At 40.8% G+C, this 16845-nt stretch overlaps 1 protein-coding gene across 1 annotated transcript; it reads right to left on the minus strand.

The window, feature by feature from the left end:
* Positions 1-14158: 14158 nt before the first annotated feature.
* On the minus strand, positions 14159-14944 carry LOC136460517 (MADS-box transcription factor 31-like). The gene has a single exon (XM_066460178.1). The coding sequence runs from the start codon at positions 14942-14944 to the stop codon at positions 14159-14161; it is 786 nt and encodes a 261-aa protein (XP_066316275.1).
* Positions 14945-16845: the final 1901 nt, after the last annotated feature.

Below are 16845 nucleotides of genomic sequence, written 5' to 3' on the forward strand. Positions count from 1 at the left end.
ATTATATTGATTCTTGTACAATGGAGGCTCCCATTCATACACAAATTCTTCATCGCGTGGTGGCATTCATGGAGACAATTATTGTGTTCGTGGTGGTAGCCGTGACTCGAGCTGTGTTGGCAACAGTAGAAGCCACCCCCACTTTGTCCAACAACACGAGTAGAAACTGACCTCACAGCAACACATTGATACCATGTTTGCTTCAAGGAGGGACATTCATTTATGCTCACATTCCTGACACATATTTGAAGAGAACTTTATGCGCGACAAATGGAGCGTTGTTGCTGCACCATCGTTCTTCAACTTGGATTCCAACTAGTATATACAAATTAACACTAGTGCCACAGATCAACATCACTAGTGAGTAGGAAAAGCCTACAATGAGTGAGATGTATGGTGGCAATGACCAAATCCAAGTTGCAAATGCTTTAGGTATGGAAATTGGATATGTCGGTCAATGTTCTATGCATACTATGAGTAGGAATCTTGTTCCCAAAGATGTTCTTCATGTCCCTAAAGCTTCAAAGAATCCAATCTATGTTCATAAACTTCCTACCAATAATAATGTTTTTATCAAATTTCACCAAAAGACTTTCTAGTTAGAGTGTAACGAGGAAAACACTCATGCAAGGAAAATGTGGATGCGGCCTATACCCCATTCCATGTGGTTCACTTTGGTTAGAAAGCTTGCTTGTGGCACCATGAAACCTTCATCCAACACATGGCATAATCAGTTAGGCCACCCATCTTTTTCCATTTTTCATCAAATTACTTGTTAGAATATATTTATACGAATGAACTCAAGAAACAATCTATTTTTGATGCATGTCCAAAAGTCAGGAGCCATCTTTTGCCCTATCCTACATGTACCAATGTTTTGCTTGTGTTTCATGATGTTTGTGTCATGCTACTAAATTAATTAGTAAGGAGAAAACTATGTCAAGTTTACTAATGATAACACATGTGTCTAAAGTCTTTACGGTCTACCATGATTTTCAAACCTTAGTTGATAGATGATTTGATAAAAAAATCATTGTTGTACAAACAAATTAGGAAGGAGAGTATGGAAGCTTGCACTCCTTTTTTTTACTAATATTAGTATCTCACATTAGTCATCATAGGACTTACTCGCGTTCTTGCCAATGAAATGGCTCCGTTGAACAAAAGAATAAACATGTTGTTAAAGTCTACTTTCTTTCCTTACACATGCATCTCCAAGATTCCAAATTTTTGGGACGAATCACCCCAAAACAACTTTGAGCTATGACAAGTGGGACAATAACCCAATATATAAAATTGTAACACCCCATGTCCAAAACTGCCTTATATGGCCCGACTCTGCATGTGGAACGGGCCTGCATACGCATAGCACCTCTCTTACACTTTTATCCTTGCTTCATGTAAAAGGGTTAACCCAAAGGTACTACGTTTGGAATGACAAGGCTTATAAGCTGGGCCTCACCCTTTTAAACTTCCAAGGTGGTACTAAACCTAACAACAACAACTCCACATGTGCCACTTGGGCTACATGGGCCAACTTCACAACTACTCTAGTGTAACACCTCTAGTGTTACGAGCTCGCTAAGCACTGATATTATGGCCTGAGAAATAGATCTATAAATATAGTGAGTTAGTTTACTTAAATGTGATAATGAAAATCCCAACAAGAAAATAGGAAAAGTATTGTTTGGCACAAAAAGCAATTTCTATAAACAAGAATAAAATATAACTTGTATTTAGTACTTAAATAAAAATTGAAGTACAAGTTTAGTAGATGGAAATGCAACATTAACTTTTGGAAAATAGATGTTGTTAGCTAGTGTTTTGGGAGCTCTAAAATCTAACTTGACATTGATATCAGCTCTTTTTGTTAAGTCGGCAACCTAATGACTTATGTTTGGATTGCTATCTTCGGTAAATTATTTTGTGAAACATACTTAGATAGTGCTTTAATATTTTACTCCTATGGGTTAGTATGCTGTATGTGCTTCTACATGAAATAATGGTTGGTTAAAGTTATTAGGGTTTAGATCATTTAAAAGTTAAGACAAAGTGTTAATGACTATTAGTTATAACCTAACCCTAGAATTTCCTAAGTCCAGAATGGTGACGTCAATGTCATGTTGGCAATTAAATTCTAAAAAATCTAATTAAACACTACTGACATGTTTTTGTTTAGTGGATTGCATCTTAATGGGTACTTTGTGATTGTATAGGGGTTAGTTTGGTTATTGCTTGTTTTGATCACAAGTTAAATGCCGTTAAATAACTAGAACACGCTATTGGCCAGTTAGTTCTTGACCTTGGGCACTGGTTGGCAGTCCCAAGTTGGCACGTCTCTATCTTCCTCTCTAGTTCATCTAAGTTTGCGTTTGATGCTCCTGGGGATAGCCTTTAGGACCCTCTTGAGCCTTGGCAAATTGGTTTGGTCTCAGCCGAGTTGGTTTGGTTTTGGTCAAAGCTTTAAAATTCATGCACGCCATGGATAGCTGTTGCTCGTTCGGTGTTCATGGTCACCATGTGCATGCACATGGTGGGCACCAGGCTCGGCTGTTGCCGGCCGTGGTTTCTCCCTATGGGCCAACGCGTGTGCAGCTGCCGTGTGCTCACTAACGCTGCGGCGTGTCCCTCGCCTCTTTGTGTCCTCGCGCTGTCCTAGCCACACCGTGCCACCGCGTTGCGCATAGGGCCGGGCCAATGCCTTGGTAGCCGTCGTCAGATCGATGTGGCACTCGCTCCGCCCCTCGTTCTTCCTACCACACTCATCTATGCCTTGGAGCCCTACCGCCATGTCGCAATGGTGGCCTACCATAGAAGCGATGGTGATGTTTCCCTACCATGCCTTGCTTTGACTTGCTAGCCACCGTGGGTAAGCCCTGCTCATGTTCGATCACTGTGGTTCAAATGCATTGCGCCGATCTTATAGGTCCCGTCTCCTATGAGCGCGTGTGTGTGTTGCTGCTAACTGAGCCGTGCCGCTCCGTTTGAACCGCTCGTGTGCCTTGTCCATGACATAGCTGGTCAGGGCACTGCGCCACCGCCCACCGGTCCACCTAGCTCTAGGCTTTTACAGCCTAGGCCTTCACGCATGAGAGTGGCTTAGGAAGTCAATTAGGTGCTCCATCTTCCTCATCCCCGACCGAGCACTATCGATGGCCAATTTGGTGTTTTCTCACCGTTGGCCATGAAAGCCGCCACAACAGATGGGCTGGGGGTAAGTCCCAATAAGTGGGGAAAAAGCTCCAATTGGTGTTGTTGCTGGATTCGCTTTGACCTCCTCCACTTGGTGCTCGTGTTGTTTTGTCCAGGGAGTCCTCTATTGGAGCGGTGGCACACCGGTGTCATGCTCAGCACGCTGCCATGAGGTGCGAGCACACGTGGTTGGGTCACCTCGTCGCTCCTCAGCCTCAACCACCACCGTAGCACGAACCCTGGTGAGCTACTAGCGCTCATCTGTCGCTACCACCACCTCAGTAGAGCCTTAGGTCACCGGAACAAGAACGCCGTGGCACGGCTCCACCCGTCATAGGGGCTAGCCCTCAGTAGTGCGCCGTTAAGCTCCCCACCGCTACCTAGGAGTGCACGCTTAGTGGTTGTCAAAGGTCAGCTCTTTACCCTCGTGGTAGCGAGCTCAGGGTGCCCAATGTAGCCGCCCATGCCATTGGTCACCATGGCGATGAATGCGGGGTAGAGCAGGGACCTCCCCATTGTGAAGGCAGAAACATCCAGGGTCCTTAGTGCAAAGCTTGTCTTTGGTGTAATAGTGCTCAATCATGCCACGTGATAATCTGGTACGCTGAGGGTTTTTCTACAAAAGGTGTGAGGGGGCACGCGGGCTCCCTATTGTGGGCCACTTGTTGGGCTGGCATGCTACACGCGTGGGCTTCCCGTCGTGGCCGTTTTGGTTGCTGGGCCGAATTGTTCGGCCACCGGCCCTTTTATTTTCTTGAGCATTTTCTAATTTGGTTATAAGAGAAACTTGTAAATTCAATATAAAATTTTGTAGTTAACCAAAAATTGTGAAACTAAGTTTATTAGGTTCCTAAAATCATGATCTATCTGCTAGTATATTTTGTTCAAATAGTTTTATAATATTCTTAGGAGCTATATAATTAATTTGAGGTACTTAATAGTATCAAAACATGAACTTGTAGGAATTATTGTGATGAATTGGTAGTAGCATTGGATCTGAATTTTTTATAGTAGATTCCTAACAATATTAGGTGCTCATTGTAATTTTTGTAGCCTCATAGGGATTAGTTTGTTAAAATAACTAAATGAGCCCTAGTCCAAAAATATATAGTTAATCAATCAAATATAAAAAATAATTGAGGGTTTGTAGAACAAAAATATTTTTTGAAAATGAGCCTCACTTGACCACGTGGATACATGGCTTAGTATGTTAGTCATTAGAGCTAGCTCGTTAGCTTGCGAAACGTAATCGTATTTTAGAGTTGCGAATGCCGTTGATTATTTACATCCCTGCATTGCATCCACGTTAAATTTCATGATAGGAGCGATATTGGATCGTAGAGTCATCTGGAGTAGCAAAAGCAGATGGTGACTTTATGATCGTGCCACCATGATGAAAAGCTAACTTGGTTATGTTTTACCCAGGCAGGCCCCGGTGCATAACCCCTATTATTCTGCACTTTATTTTATGCTTGTTCATTAAGTTTAAGGAGTTGAATGAAACCCACTTGCATATACATATGTCCTTATCCTATGAGTTTTACTAGTATGTCAGGATCGTGTATATTGCTATGCTATAGGACTCCGGTAGAAGTTGAGTGATTGTATGTCACTCGTGAGTGATAGGAAAGATATTATTGTTGTTGTTATATTACTGTCACATAGAAAATATATGAATGATAATTGGAGACCGGGCGGAATGGTACTTTGATCTAGACTTGGTTTGGTATTCGAGCAAGGCTCGAATTGCGCTTGTTTTGCCTGTGTCTGTTAAGGACCGTTCGTTGCATCGGATTCTAGTCAGGTCACAGACTTATTATCCTGAGCACATACTTGTTTATGGGAACAGGGAAGGCTCATTGCTCTCTTGTCGTGGGTTCTGGCTCTTTCCAGATCAGCTGATTGGAGGCAGGGATGGTGGAGGTCTAAGCACCACATTGAGTCCGGGACTTAGGTGTGGGGGCTTGGAGTCTAAGTTTGGACGGGGACCTGGACCCCTTGACAGGAGAGTGGTGGGTTGGTCCTGCTTGTGCCTGGGATACAAGTGGGGCGTGTGTTTTGAGGGTACCCAGCTGGGCACATTGATTCATGAATCGTCGGGTAATCTGATATGACTTGTTTACAATCTAGCACCATAGTAAGAACTGGAATATGAGAGATGGAAAACTGGTCCTGATTGCTTACCACCTGCTTGAAAGTAGCACAGGTGCTTACATAGAATTGTTAGTTAATGAACTAATGATGACTGCTAATAAAATTGAATATAAGGATGCACGTTTAGTAATGCCCCCCGCAGATACAATAAATCCACAAGCCAGATAGCCTTGCATATCCTTAGAGTCTTTTCTTTCCTCCTGATGGGTAAGTCTTGTGGAGTACATTTGAGTACTCAGGGTTTGTTCTACCCTGTTGCAGGTGACAGGAACATGTGGAGCTGACACCTGTGTGTGGAAACCTCCTGGTGGGCTCAGCGAGGATTTCCTTAACGTTGTGGACATAGAGTTTATTTGAAACTTCCACCCAAAATGTTTTACAATAGAAAACTTATAACATGTTATGATGTATATAACGGATCATCATGTTAATGTTTGACTTGTCATTAAATGATTTTATTTCTGCTGAAATTGTGATAACATGGTTATATTCCGCTGTTATAAACAATAAATATTATACCCTGCTGTTGCACTGAAAGTGATGTAAACTTTATTCTCCCATTTGTGATCCTGATGGAAAAATGTGGATTTTTGGGTTCTCCCATGTGGCGTGCTCGACGGAACTGTCTGATGTAGCTTACCTTCGGGGTGCTTAATGTCTAGTGGAAGACAAATGCCTCTGTAAGTGTGTTATTTCAGGCGGTTCTGCCACATACAGCCCTCGGTAGCTCACCACATATATGTGGCAGATGTCTAGGACCACCCCTTGGTACACCCCTCCATGAGCACGAGTAGCGCATTGTTGATGCTCGGATACCATCTATAACACCCCGCGTCCAAAACTGCTTATATGGCCCAGCTCCACACGTGGAACGGGACTACATATGCGTAGCACATCTCTTACACTTTTGTCCTTGTTTCGTGTAAAAGGGTTAACCCAGAGGTGCTATATTTGAAATGACAAGGCTTATAAGCTGACCCTCACCCTCCTAAACTTTCAAGGTGGTACTAAACCCATCAACAACAACTCTATATGTGCCACTTGGGCTACATAGCCCAACTTCACAACTACTACATGCTACTAATGGGCTGGGGTGTTACAAAAATATGGCTTGTTTCCCCAATAAACGTTGCAGTTATTTAGTAAGATTTGATTTTAAATATTTCTTGTTCCTCTTTGCATACTCTCGCTTTCTCTAAGTGCAAGGCATGTTGGTAAATCTATGAACTGTGCATTGTTGAGATTACCAAATTACAAGTTATGTTAGGACTTTAGCAAATCAGGAGTTTTCTGACGTACCCATGTTGGACTAATTCCTAGTCATGGCACGTTGGACGGCCAGCACTTGCGTTGACGGACAGAACACATCATCAGGAGAGCATGCAGGAGATGGGCGCGGCGACCACATCGGGTGTGTGTGGCCAAAAATAACATGCAGTGTGCATGGTTTGCTTACCATAGCGTGATGCTAGTATAAATAGCGTCAGTTTCATTCTACAATTTCCTCAAGTCATTCTAGTTGTGTTGTTAATTTGAGATCAGAGGAAAAAAGCTGCTACACATGGGCATGCAATATTGATTTGTTTGCCATCATTGGGTACCAGAGCGAGGTTGTGCATGCCCAAATTTCCCTGGTTCATTCGATGTCGATCGTCACTGATAGAAAAGGTTCACGGGAGACCGGTGGCAGTATGCTATTTGTGTACAGCAAAATAATGATGACGAACTACACAAGCTGGGCGATTCAAGTGGCGGCAATCATGGAAGATCAAGAAGTCTCATTGGCAATCAAGTTGGCGACAGGGATGGACGTCGACATGAGGAAGGACAAGAAGTTGCAAGCACACCTTCTTGAGACTCTCCTGTGGATCTTCTGATGCTGGTGTTGAAGGAGAAAACCAGGAAGGAGGTTTCTCAAGACATGGTTAGTTAGTGCAGAGTGCGTTAGGGAGGTGCATGCATGACCCAAGAAACTAGAGCATTATCCTCCTAGTCATGCAGATCCCCACCATTCTGGTAGGAGGTGGAAATAAAGAAGTCTTTAGTGTCTAGACGTGTGGCCGGGTCAATGAGGAGAGCCATGGTTGTTTATGTCGAGCACGGAGGTTGTAGAGGAAGGTCGTCACCAGCGCACTTAGGAGCTCCCACACGAGGGTCGCTACAAACCGGTGGCAGTGGGAGCAGCTATCTCCCTTATGATGCCAGGAGTTAAGGCACCTGAAGCAACACACTAGGCCACAATTGATTGAAGCTTGGTGATCGTGGCAAGGCAAGTGAAGCAGCGAAATTGTTCCTTCAGAAGGTTTGAAGTGCGGCTGAGGGGCGTTTTATACCACATGTCACACATGGTTTTAAGGACAAAACTGAATATAAATTACATATCTACCTAGATCAGTTTATTCATACATGTGATGGAAATATCAATGATACATTTTAATGGTTGATTACAAAAACACATTAACTTTATTAAGAAATGACTTGAGGGTCTAAAACAAAATTACATCATAGAGACTTCAGTGGAGAAGGGTCTTCCATCCGCCAAAGGCACCCGGCCAGGGGTACACCAGCCTAGCTCGAGCACCAACTTCTGGGAACTCCATCTTCCTATCTAACCTTTGGTTGGGTAGCAAGAAGGATAAAGAAAAATGGTGAGCGCGACTGCAACAACTTTCACCATGAATCACTATTCCTGTTTTCCACCAGCGAACCCCATATCAGAATTTCAAGATGTGTGGCTGGGTTTCACTACAACGCCTTTACAAAGCTTCTCCAAGCTTGTGCCATTTAAACCACTAATAGGGAGTATCTTTCAACTCCACTACAGAAGCCCCCTCCTGTGCCACTTAAACCATCCCAATTAATGTAGCATGAATTAGAGGAAACTAATTAATTTGTTAAGTCCAAAGCCATATAGCCCTTGTGGTTGCGCTGTTAATCAGTCGGGTTGCATGCCCTAAGAACTAGCCCCTAAAATTCAAGCATGAACTAGCACAAACCCATCACCACCACCACATCTTAACACATCCATAACAAAATCCATAGTATCACATCACAAACCATCCTTAACAATATCCACCGTATCACATCACGAATCAACCTTAACCAAACCCATCCATTGTCCCAGGTTCCTATTCTCCATATTCTGAAGAACATTACCATCTCGAGGCTACATACCTGATTAATCGAAATTAATATAAAATACATCCCAACCAATCCATATTCTGAAGAACATTACCATCTCTAGGTTTCAAGGATGATATTTTAAAGTCTAGTAAATGCTAACATGGGATTCAAATTAAGACTCTACATGCAACTATGTATGTGCAAGTTGGTCAAGGATACTTGCCTCCACATGTTATTCAGACACTTAATCCTTCATTTTGGTTCATTCTTGTTCAAGCCTTCTTCGGTAGATAGCACCAATAGGTACAAGCATATCAAATAAACCTACAAACTATACACCAAACATTATAAACCATACTATAAAGGTTACTAATGTCTAGGTCTCGTTGCTATCATCTTGTTAGCACAAAAACCAACACAATTAGAGCTACAACTAATTTAAAAGATGAGCTTTTGAAGTTCTAGGGACCTATTTGTAAATACTTTTCAAAATCAGGGACTAAAATGAAAAGGTTTTGGACCTAAAAAGCATTATATAAAACCATGGACCTTTTTACAAAATTACCATTTTATGAATTATTTTATACTTGAAATTAAAATCTATGATGTCATAATTTAGAATTACGATGTTAGCGCGCAAAAAATAAATTGATTTTAATAAATTAAAACACTGCTGGGGACCTATAAGTGCAACCAAGCCCTAATTGCGAGTTTTGGTATTAGTGACATCACAATTAGAGGACTAATGAGATTTATTGAGTTGACAAGCATGTGATATGATTATGAGGATGCTATTTAAGATGGTGGAACCCCCAATAACAAAGGGACGCGGTGATGGACTCGAAGGGCATTTAAATTCTTTTATCTTTTGAAATTGAATATAAGAAATGCCACACTATAAAGGGTAATACAATGCAAAAGCTTTAATGTTCAACCAAGTGGTTAAAACAACCACCATACACAAATCCTCAAGCAAGCCAAAGTAGCCCAAACCTAAAACCTATTACCTGTTATCTGGTTGGCTTGGTACTACTGCATTTGGCGTGGCACTACCTCACATTTCGCGGCACTACCGTAACATAGCGGCTAGTTGGGAAATGGGAGGTATTTATACCTCTTCTTCTTCCTCCCAATGGTCATGCCGAGGATAACTCACCACCAACCTTCAGACAGCTCTCCCCAACTCCATTGAAGGCTCCTCCACCTCTCCCATTGATTCCCTTGAGATTTCTTGAGAGATTAGCCTCCAAACTTCAATAGAGAGCTTGTCAAGTTGAGCTTCAACTCCTAGAGCACTTGTTTTGCATTCAAGTCAGTGGATTGTGTTCATTACTTTTGGAGCAAGAGCTCCTAGCAGGCTAGGCATCACTCATTGAAGCTCCCAACTCTTGTGGGTGCTCTAGGAAGTTTGTAACTCACCTAATATCATCTAGTAAGAGCTCTCATATCAAGAGACTTGTGCTCCTAACTTGAGAATAGGATAGGGTTTGTGAAACCGAAGCCTTGGTGGCTTCCTCAATAACATGGAGGTAGGCAAGCCTTAGTGGCGAGCTAAACCATGGGATAAATCTCTGGGTCTCTTGTGTTCTTGCTATTTGGTTGTGCTCTATTTGTATGTGTTTGTACTGATCTACTTGTGCCTTAGCTTCCAACCTAGTTCAAGTGGTGAAATAGGTTCAACCCTACCCTAGGAACATCAATAATTTACTCGATCTAAGTTTTATTTGGTAGATTTTGAATTGTGCCTTCATGTTACTTAGACACACCACCGCATTGTACCCGGCACTGCCACGTCACAGCAATGCCACACCTATAACCAACCACCGCATTGAGTTTTGTTTTAAACAAGCCTATTCACCCCTTTAGGCTTGCTAGATCCTTTTTAGGACCTTTCTGAAATTATGGGTAAACATGGAGGTGTAGATTGTAAGTATGGCAAGGAATCCCCTGCTTGCCTTTCTATTGGGCAACCACCGCAGAAGCCTAGTTGCCACCACAACATGATTGCTCGCCTTTGTCTCCTACTGCTCCATCCATGTAGCGCCCCTCCAATGTGTTACGGTTTCTAGATAATCTTCACACATATGCTTACAAAAATCGAATTTGAGTTTGATAACTACGAATGGGAGGAAGAGGGTGGAGACAGAACCTTAACAAGGGAAGGAAGAAACAAAGATAGTGAGGTTTGTTTTTCCTTTCCCACTCTAGTGGATACATGATGATTATATGCGCCCGACTTGGGCTTATAGGCCCAAAACTTATAGGGCCAAACCAGACCCAATCTACCTTCATTAAACTTCAAGTCTTGCTACCTTCATTCTTGCTTCGCCAGTTGCTTGCTCAGTCACCTCTGGCTCATGAATCTAGCTTGTCCCCAAACTGGAGCACTTGGTAACATGCGCCGTAGATCAAATACTTCCTCCCAAGTCAAATAGTGTGAGGGAAGGTCTGACCACTACACCTTTACTTGAGAAAGAGTTGCAGAGCCCTTCCTAACAAGTTAGGAACCAACAGCATGAAAAGCAACTTTGCCTGCTTCGAATCTTCTTGCAATGATGTTAGACCCGAAGAAACACTCTAAGTTGGTGGAACATGTTTCTTGAGCTCAGACACATGGACTATGGGATGGATAGCATCAGGAGGTAATTCTGGCTTGTATGCCACTTGCACTACTAATTTTTTACCCTAATGCCCAAAGATGTTGACTCATAATGTTAACCATCATTGAATTGAAATTCACTAAGGAACACAATATTGCTAGATTTTTTGTCATTGTTCTTAATATAGAGTTCATCCCAGAATATGTTGACCATAAACAAGATGACAACAAAGAAACAAAATCAGGCGGCTATCAATGGGAAAGCGATGACACTCTAAGTTGGTGGAACATGTTTCTTGAGCTCAGACACGTGGACTACGGGATGGATATCATCAGGAGGTAATTCCGGCTTGTATGCCACTTGCACTACTAATTTTTTACCATAATGCCCAAAGAGGTTGACTCATAATGTTAACCATCATTGAATTGAAATTAACTAAGGAACACGATATTGCTAGATTTTTTGTTGTTGTTCTTAATATAGAGTTCATCCAAGAATATGTTGACCATAAACAAGATGACAACAAAGGAACAAAATCAGGCGGCTATCAATGGAAAAGTGATGTTGGGATCTTCATATGTTGGTGCTCAAGTTAGCAATGATTCACATCCTAAAACTTTTTGAAATGTCAAAGAAAATGTTTGGAAATAAAAATACGATGAATATGATGTTCTGCTAGCACACTACAAGAAAAAGGGGTATTAACGACGAGACATACGATCGTTAAAAGTTGATATGTGGTTGCTAAAAGTTTTTAACAACCACAAATATGTGGTCATCCATAGTCATTAAAGGCTCCATCATTAATACAATTAATGGGCAATGGCCAAAACAGGGTGTAGCGACCACATGGGGAACCCCGATGACGATTGGGCAAAATTTGGTCGTCGGGCACCCTGACCACCACTCGGACGGATGGCACATGGACCCCAATGACCACATATTACCTGTGGTCGCTAAGATTTGGTTGTTGATGTGAGGATTTGTTGTTGTGGCAGTATGTATGGTGAACATCTTTGAGAACAAGATTCCTACTAGCACTATGTATAGAAGATTGATCAACATATCTAGTTTCCATATACCTAAAGCATTTGCAACATGGATTAGGCGCTCAGGTCATTGCTACCATACCTCTCACTCATTCCAGGCTTTTCCTACTTACTAGTGACATGATCAGTTGCACTAATGTTGGTATATATACTAGTTTGAATCTAGTTATAATACTTGTGCTTAAGAAGATAAACCATGGTAAATTTACTATTAATCATCAGTAAATCTAATATAGTGTGCTCCTTACTACTTGATATAGTAGCAAGACACAGACATCATGCAAGACAATCTAAACATTGGTACATGTAGGATATGGCAATGATGGCTCTTTGACATGCATCAAAAATAGAATGTTTCCTCTGTTCACTAGTATAAATATATTCTAACCAATGTTCTGATGAACAATGGAAAAATGATGCTTGGCCTAAGTGATTATGCCATGTGTTGGATGAAGGTTTCATGGTGCCACAAGCAAAGTGAACCACATGGAATAGGGTATATGCCACGTCTACATTTTCCTTGCATAAGTGTAGAAAGTCTTCTAGTGAAATTTGAGAAACATTATTATTGGTAGGAAGTTTATGAACATAGATTGGATTCTTTGAAGCTTTAGGGACATGAAGACTAATCTACAACAACGGGATACATGAAATATGCTATTCTATGGAGCAAAATACGACAACCACCTAGTCTCAGTCAACCCTAAGCTAGAGCTATATCTATTACAAGGAGAAAGAATTTTTCTATATCGCTAACACTTGTGCCATCCCCTTGTGCTTCTATATCACTAACACTTGTGCCATCCCCTTGTGTGGGACCTTACCTTATTGTCCTTCTTTTACACCTATCTATATATGTTGCATCAAAATCCTACTTGGGGAGATTTGATTTATTCCTTAATGTAAGAATAAAGAAATGAATTAAAAGGCTTCCTTTGACCCTTTGGAGTAGGTACTCCAATCAATATTCTTGTTTCTATTGCATTCTATCTCATCATAATGCATTATGTTCTATGATTCCACTTTTATTCGTACATTTTAGATCATCATTAGCTCATTTGATTTCAACTTTGATACGTTGATGTATAGAATGCTTGAGAAACTTTTACATAAATTAGAAGATTTTTGCCAATTTGAAAAAAAGATATTATTTTTATTTCCATTTAGCTTTGTTTTCTAAGTAGTATTATTTTCATAATATCTATGGTGGTCGATTCAAAATTTAAAGAAGATTTTGGTTATAGTTTTGTATGTGATGGGTGATTTTGAAATGAGTGGACTTTCCTATTTTTCCACCCTTTGTTTAACGTGGGATTTTTCAGGCCTAGAGAGCCAATGGAGATTATTTTTTCTTTGTCAACTAATGTTCTTGATATTTGTTGATAGTCTAAAGACATTTTCATGGAAATTTCTTGATATGATCCACCTAGTACCTTTTTCATCATGTAACACAAGGTTGTCATTTGATAAAACATCATCTCTTGAAATACCAACATTTTGCACTTGGATTTAGCAAAAATTGCCACTATGTTCATGTTATCTCAGGAAGCATGGAGACAAGCCTACAATTGCAGAATCATAAATCCTCTAGTAGCGCCTATTCATCACATCAAACTCTCAGTCCTCATCACGACAAGTATCTTGCGCCCCACCATCAAGTAATTGGAATGAATTAATATCTCAAATTTCATATGGTTTGTGCTTGAGATCTATCCTTGTATATGCACAAGCAACAACAATACAAATGTATAACAGGCTAGCAATATCATAGATTTATAGATCCATACAACTGAGATATTATATGGATTCACGCTATGTTAATCCCTACTACACAACAGTATTCCATATTCCATTTTTAGACACACAAAATTACTAACCAAAAACATAATGGATAACTTAAGCTTTCCCACTTTGCCAGAGCAAGACTGCAAGAGTCACATGAAAGTAATTCTAAAATAGGACACATACTAGTAGTAGACATAGATCACCATGCAGCTAAAGCTGGCATGCATGCATGGCAACAACAAGAGCGACGACGCCTCACTCCATCATTATTAGAAGGCAAGGATCCATTTCCCATGTCCATGGGAACGTTGAAAAATAATCATTATTATAAGGCTGCATCATGTCATTTCTGCTGCTGCTACCAACGAAGCCAAGCTCCCCTCCATTGGTGGTGAGGTTGGCAATCCAATTCGACTGTGGGGGTGGCTCGCATCCCATCACCATCACCAATGACATTTGTATCTCATTGAAGGTGTAGGGTGCTAGTGATGGCTGAGTTGACGACGACGCTAGCTGTAGCGGCAGAGGGGGATCCAATGCTACTCTCTTTCCCTGCCTGATGCCAAGCTGAAGCTGTTGTATAAGTTCTTCGACTTTCTTAGTCCTCTCCACCATCTCACCATGACTGGTGCGCTCCTTATTGGTGGTGCCAATCAGGCCGGGGCGGCGTCCATCCATGATCTCGTAGAGAAGGAATATGATCTCACGTTTGTAGTGCTCATTTTCCATCCTGCTTACCTGGCGTTGGAGCTTGGGGATGCAGCTGCCGAGAAGTTCCTCCTGAATTTGTGTCTTCTTGAATCTTTTGACAAAATTTGGCATGTTGATGAATTTTTGTAAGATATCTTTGACCAGCAAGTCATTAGGCCAAGACAATGGCTTAACCTGATTCTCTCCGTACAACACCACACCCACCTTGGCGCCGTAGAGCATGACCAGCTCATCAACCTTCTTCTTCATGCCGTTGCAGCGCCTCTTATACGTTGCAGGACGGCTTGAGGCTTTGGTGATCCATTGGAGATTCACCTTCTTGCGAGCCATGGGCCTAGCATTCTAGGCTATCAAGCAAGAAGGCTAGTCCACAAATTCGGGACCCTTACCCCTTATTCAAAAATTATAGATCTTTAAACTTTCATGTATATAGTTGGCAGAGTTCAAGTCAGTCTAGCCTCTACTACAACATTTATTGAAAACAAAAAAGTGAACAAAAAATTGTTGCTTTGGTCATGACAGGTTAGACGAGAGTAGGGGAAGGCAGATGTTTATATAGATCTCGAGGCTCTAGCCTAGATGAAATATATAAGTGAATAGTAATTATTATAAACAAGGTACTGTGGCAAGCATTTACTTCTATCCTAATTAGCTCCATCATGAGGACTGCGTGATAGCAGTCAAATGCTCGTTACTTGTTTCAACCAAGGCCACCACAGAACCTTCGTCCACTTAAAATAATGCTTAAATCAGTGATTAGTTCGAGGCCTAGCAGGCACCATAGTAAATCACAGAGACATTTTTTGTTTTAAATTAACAAAGACTTAATTCAAAGTTTTGGCCCACCTTCCACGCAGGTCAATCACAGCACGCCATGTCGGCCACCCGATTTCCATCGAGAGGCTATATGTACTGGTAGTATAATTGCATCGTTGGTATGCCTCCTATATGCCTTCATGTTTGCTAGGGCAAACGATCAAAATACGTAGAAGGTTATAATATACAGTGAATGTTCTCTACCTGTATCAAAAGTAAGAAATTTAGATAGATATTTCTACCAGTTTAGTCTTTCACATCTACTCATAGGGGTAGCATGCTTGTCCATGTGTCCATAGGGGTGAACGTACATGCATTTACACTATACGGTCTATACTTCAACCTGCAAAAAAGTTAGAAATTTAGAGATATGCTTCTGCCAATCAAAATATAGAAGACCATTTAGATTTGATAACTTTTTAATTTTGACCATCAATATAATAATTCATATGGATTGAGAATTTGAAATATAGGATCGGAATTGTTAGATTTATTAGGAAAATTATTTTTGTATTATATACAAATTTACTTAGGTTAGCACACACGGGTATATAACATTGGTGCAGCAATGCTTTTTTTTTTGCTCCCGGCTGGAAAACCCCTTTAGTCCCGGTTTCCCAACCGGGAGCACCAATCCGGGACGACTAAAGGTACCCTCCTTTAGTCCCGGCTTGACGCCCGGGACTAAAGGGGCCTCCAGGCCTGGCCAAGGACCGCCACGGGGCAGGGCCTTTAGTCCCGGTTGGAAACACCAACCGGAATAAATATCCCTCTTTTTTTTCCTTTTTCTGCTTTCTATTTTTGGTTTCTTTTTTCATTTAATGATTAGTTTTGATATTAAAATATATTTTCAAATACGCTGCTCATAGTAATATATATGTGTACTTCGCACGCGTAAGTTTTCGTTCGAACTTTGTACATAAATAACAAACGAATATACGCGTACATGCAAATATATATGATGATCATATATATACACACACACGTTATTTTATGTACATATAATATGTGCATATATATATATATATATATATATATATATATATATATATATATATATATATATATATATATATATATATATATATATATATATATAACAAAGGTTTGATATATAAATTGTTTATGTCCTTTGCAATTCACTCCTTTAGATTTGGCATCCACGTTTCGTTTGGGTCATTATAGAACTCACCGTTGGGGTCGATGACCTGGTCATTTAGAAATCCTGCTATAGTCTCTCGAATTGCTTTAAGTTGGTCAAGTCGTATGACTCTTTTCCTCAACCATTCAGTCTTCAATAAAAGTTAAAGGAAAAAGTATTAATATATATATGTATGTGTATTGCTCATGTAATTACTTATACAAATGAGAGCAATAAAGAAATTGTAAATATACGATCGAAATAATATAAAAGA

This window comes from Miscanthus floridulus, chromosome 6 (genome assembly GCF_019320115.1).
Source record: "Miscanthus floridulus cultivar M001 chromosome 6, ASM1932011v1, whole genome shotgun sequence".
NCBI lineage: Eukaryota > Viridiplantae > Streptophyta > Magnoliopsida > Poales > Poaceae > Miscanthus > Miscanthus floridulus.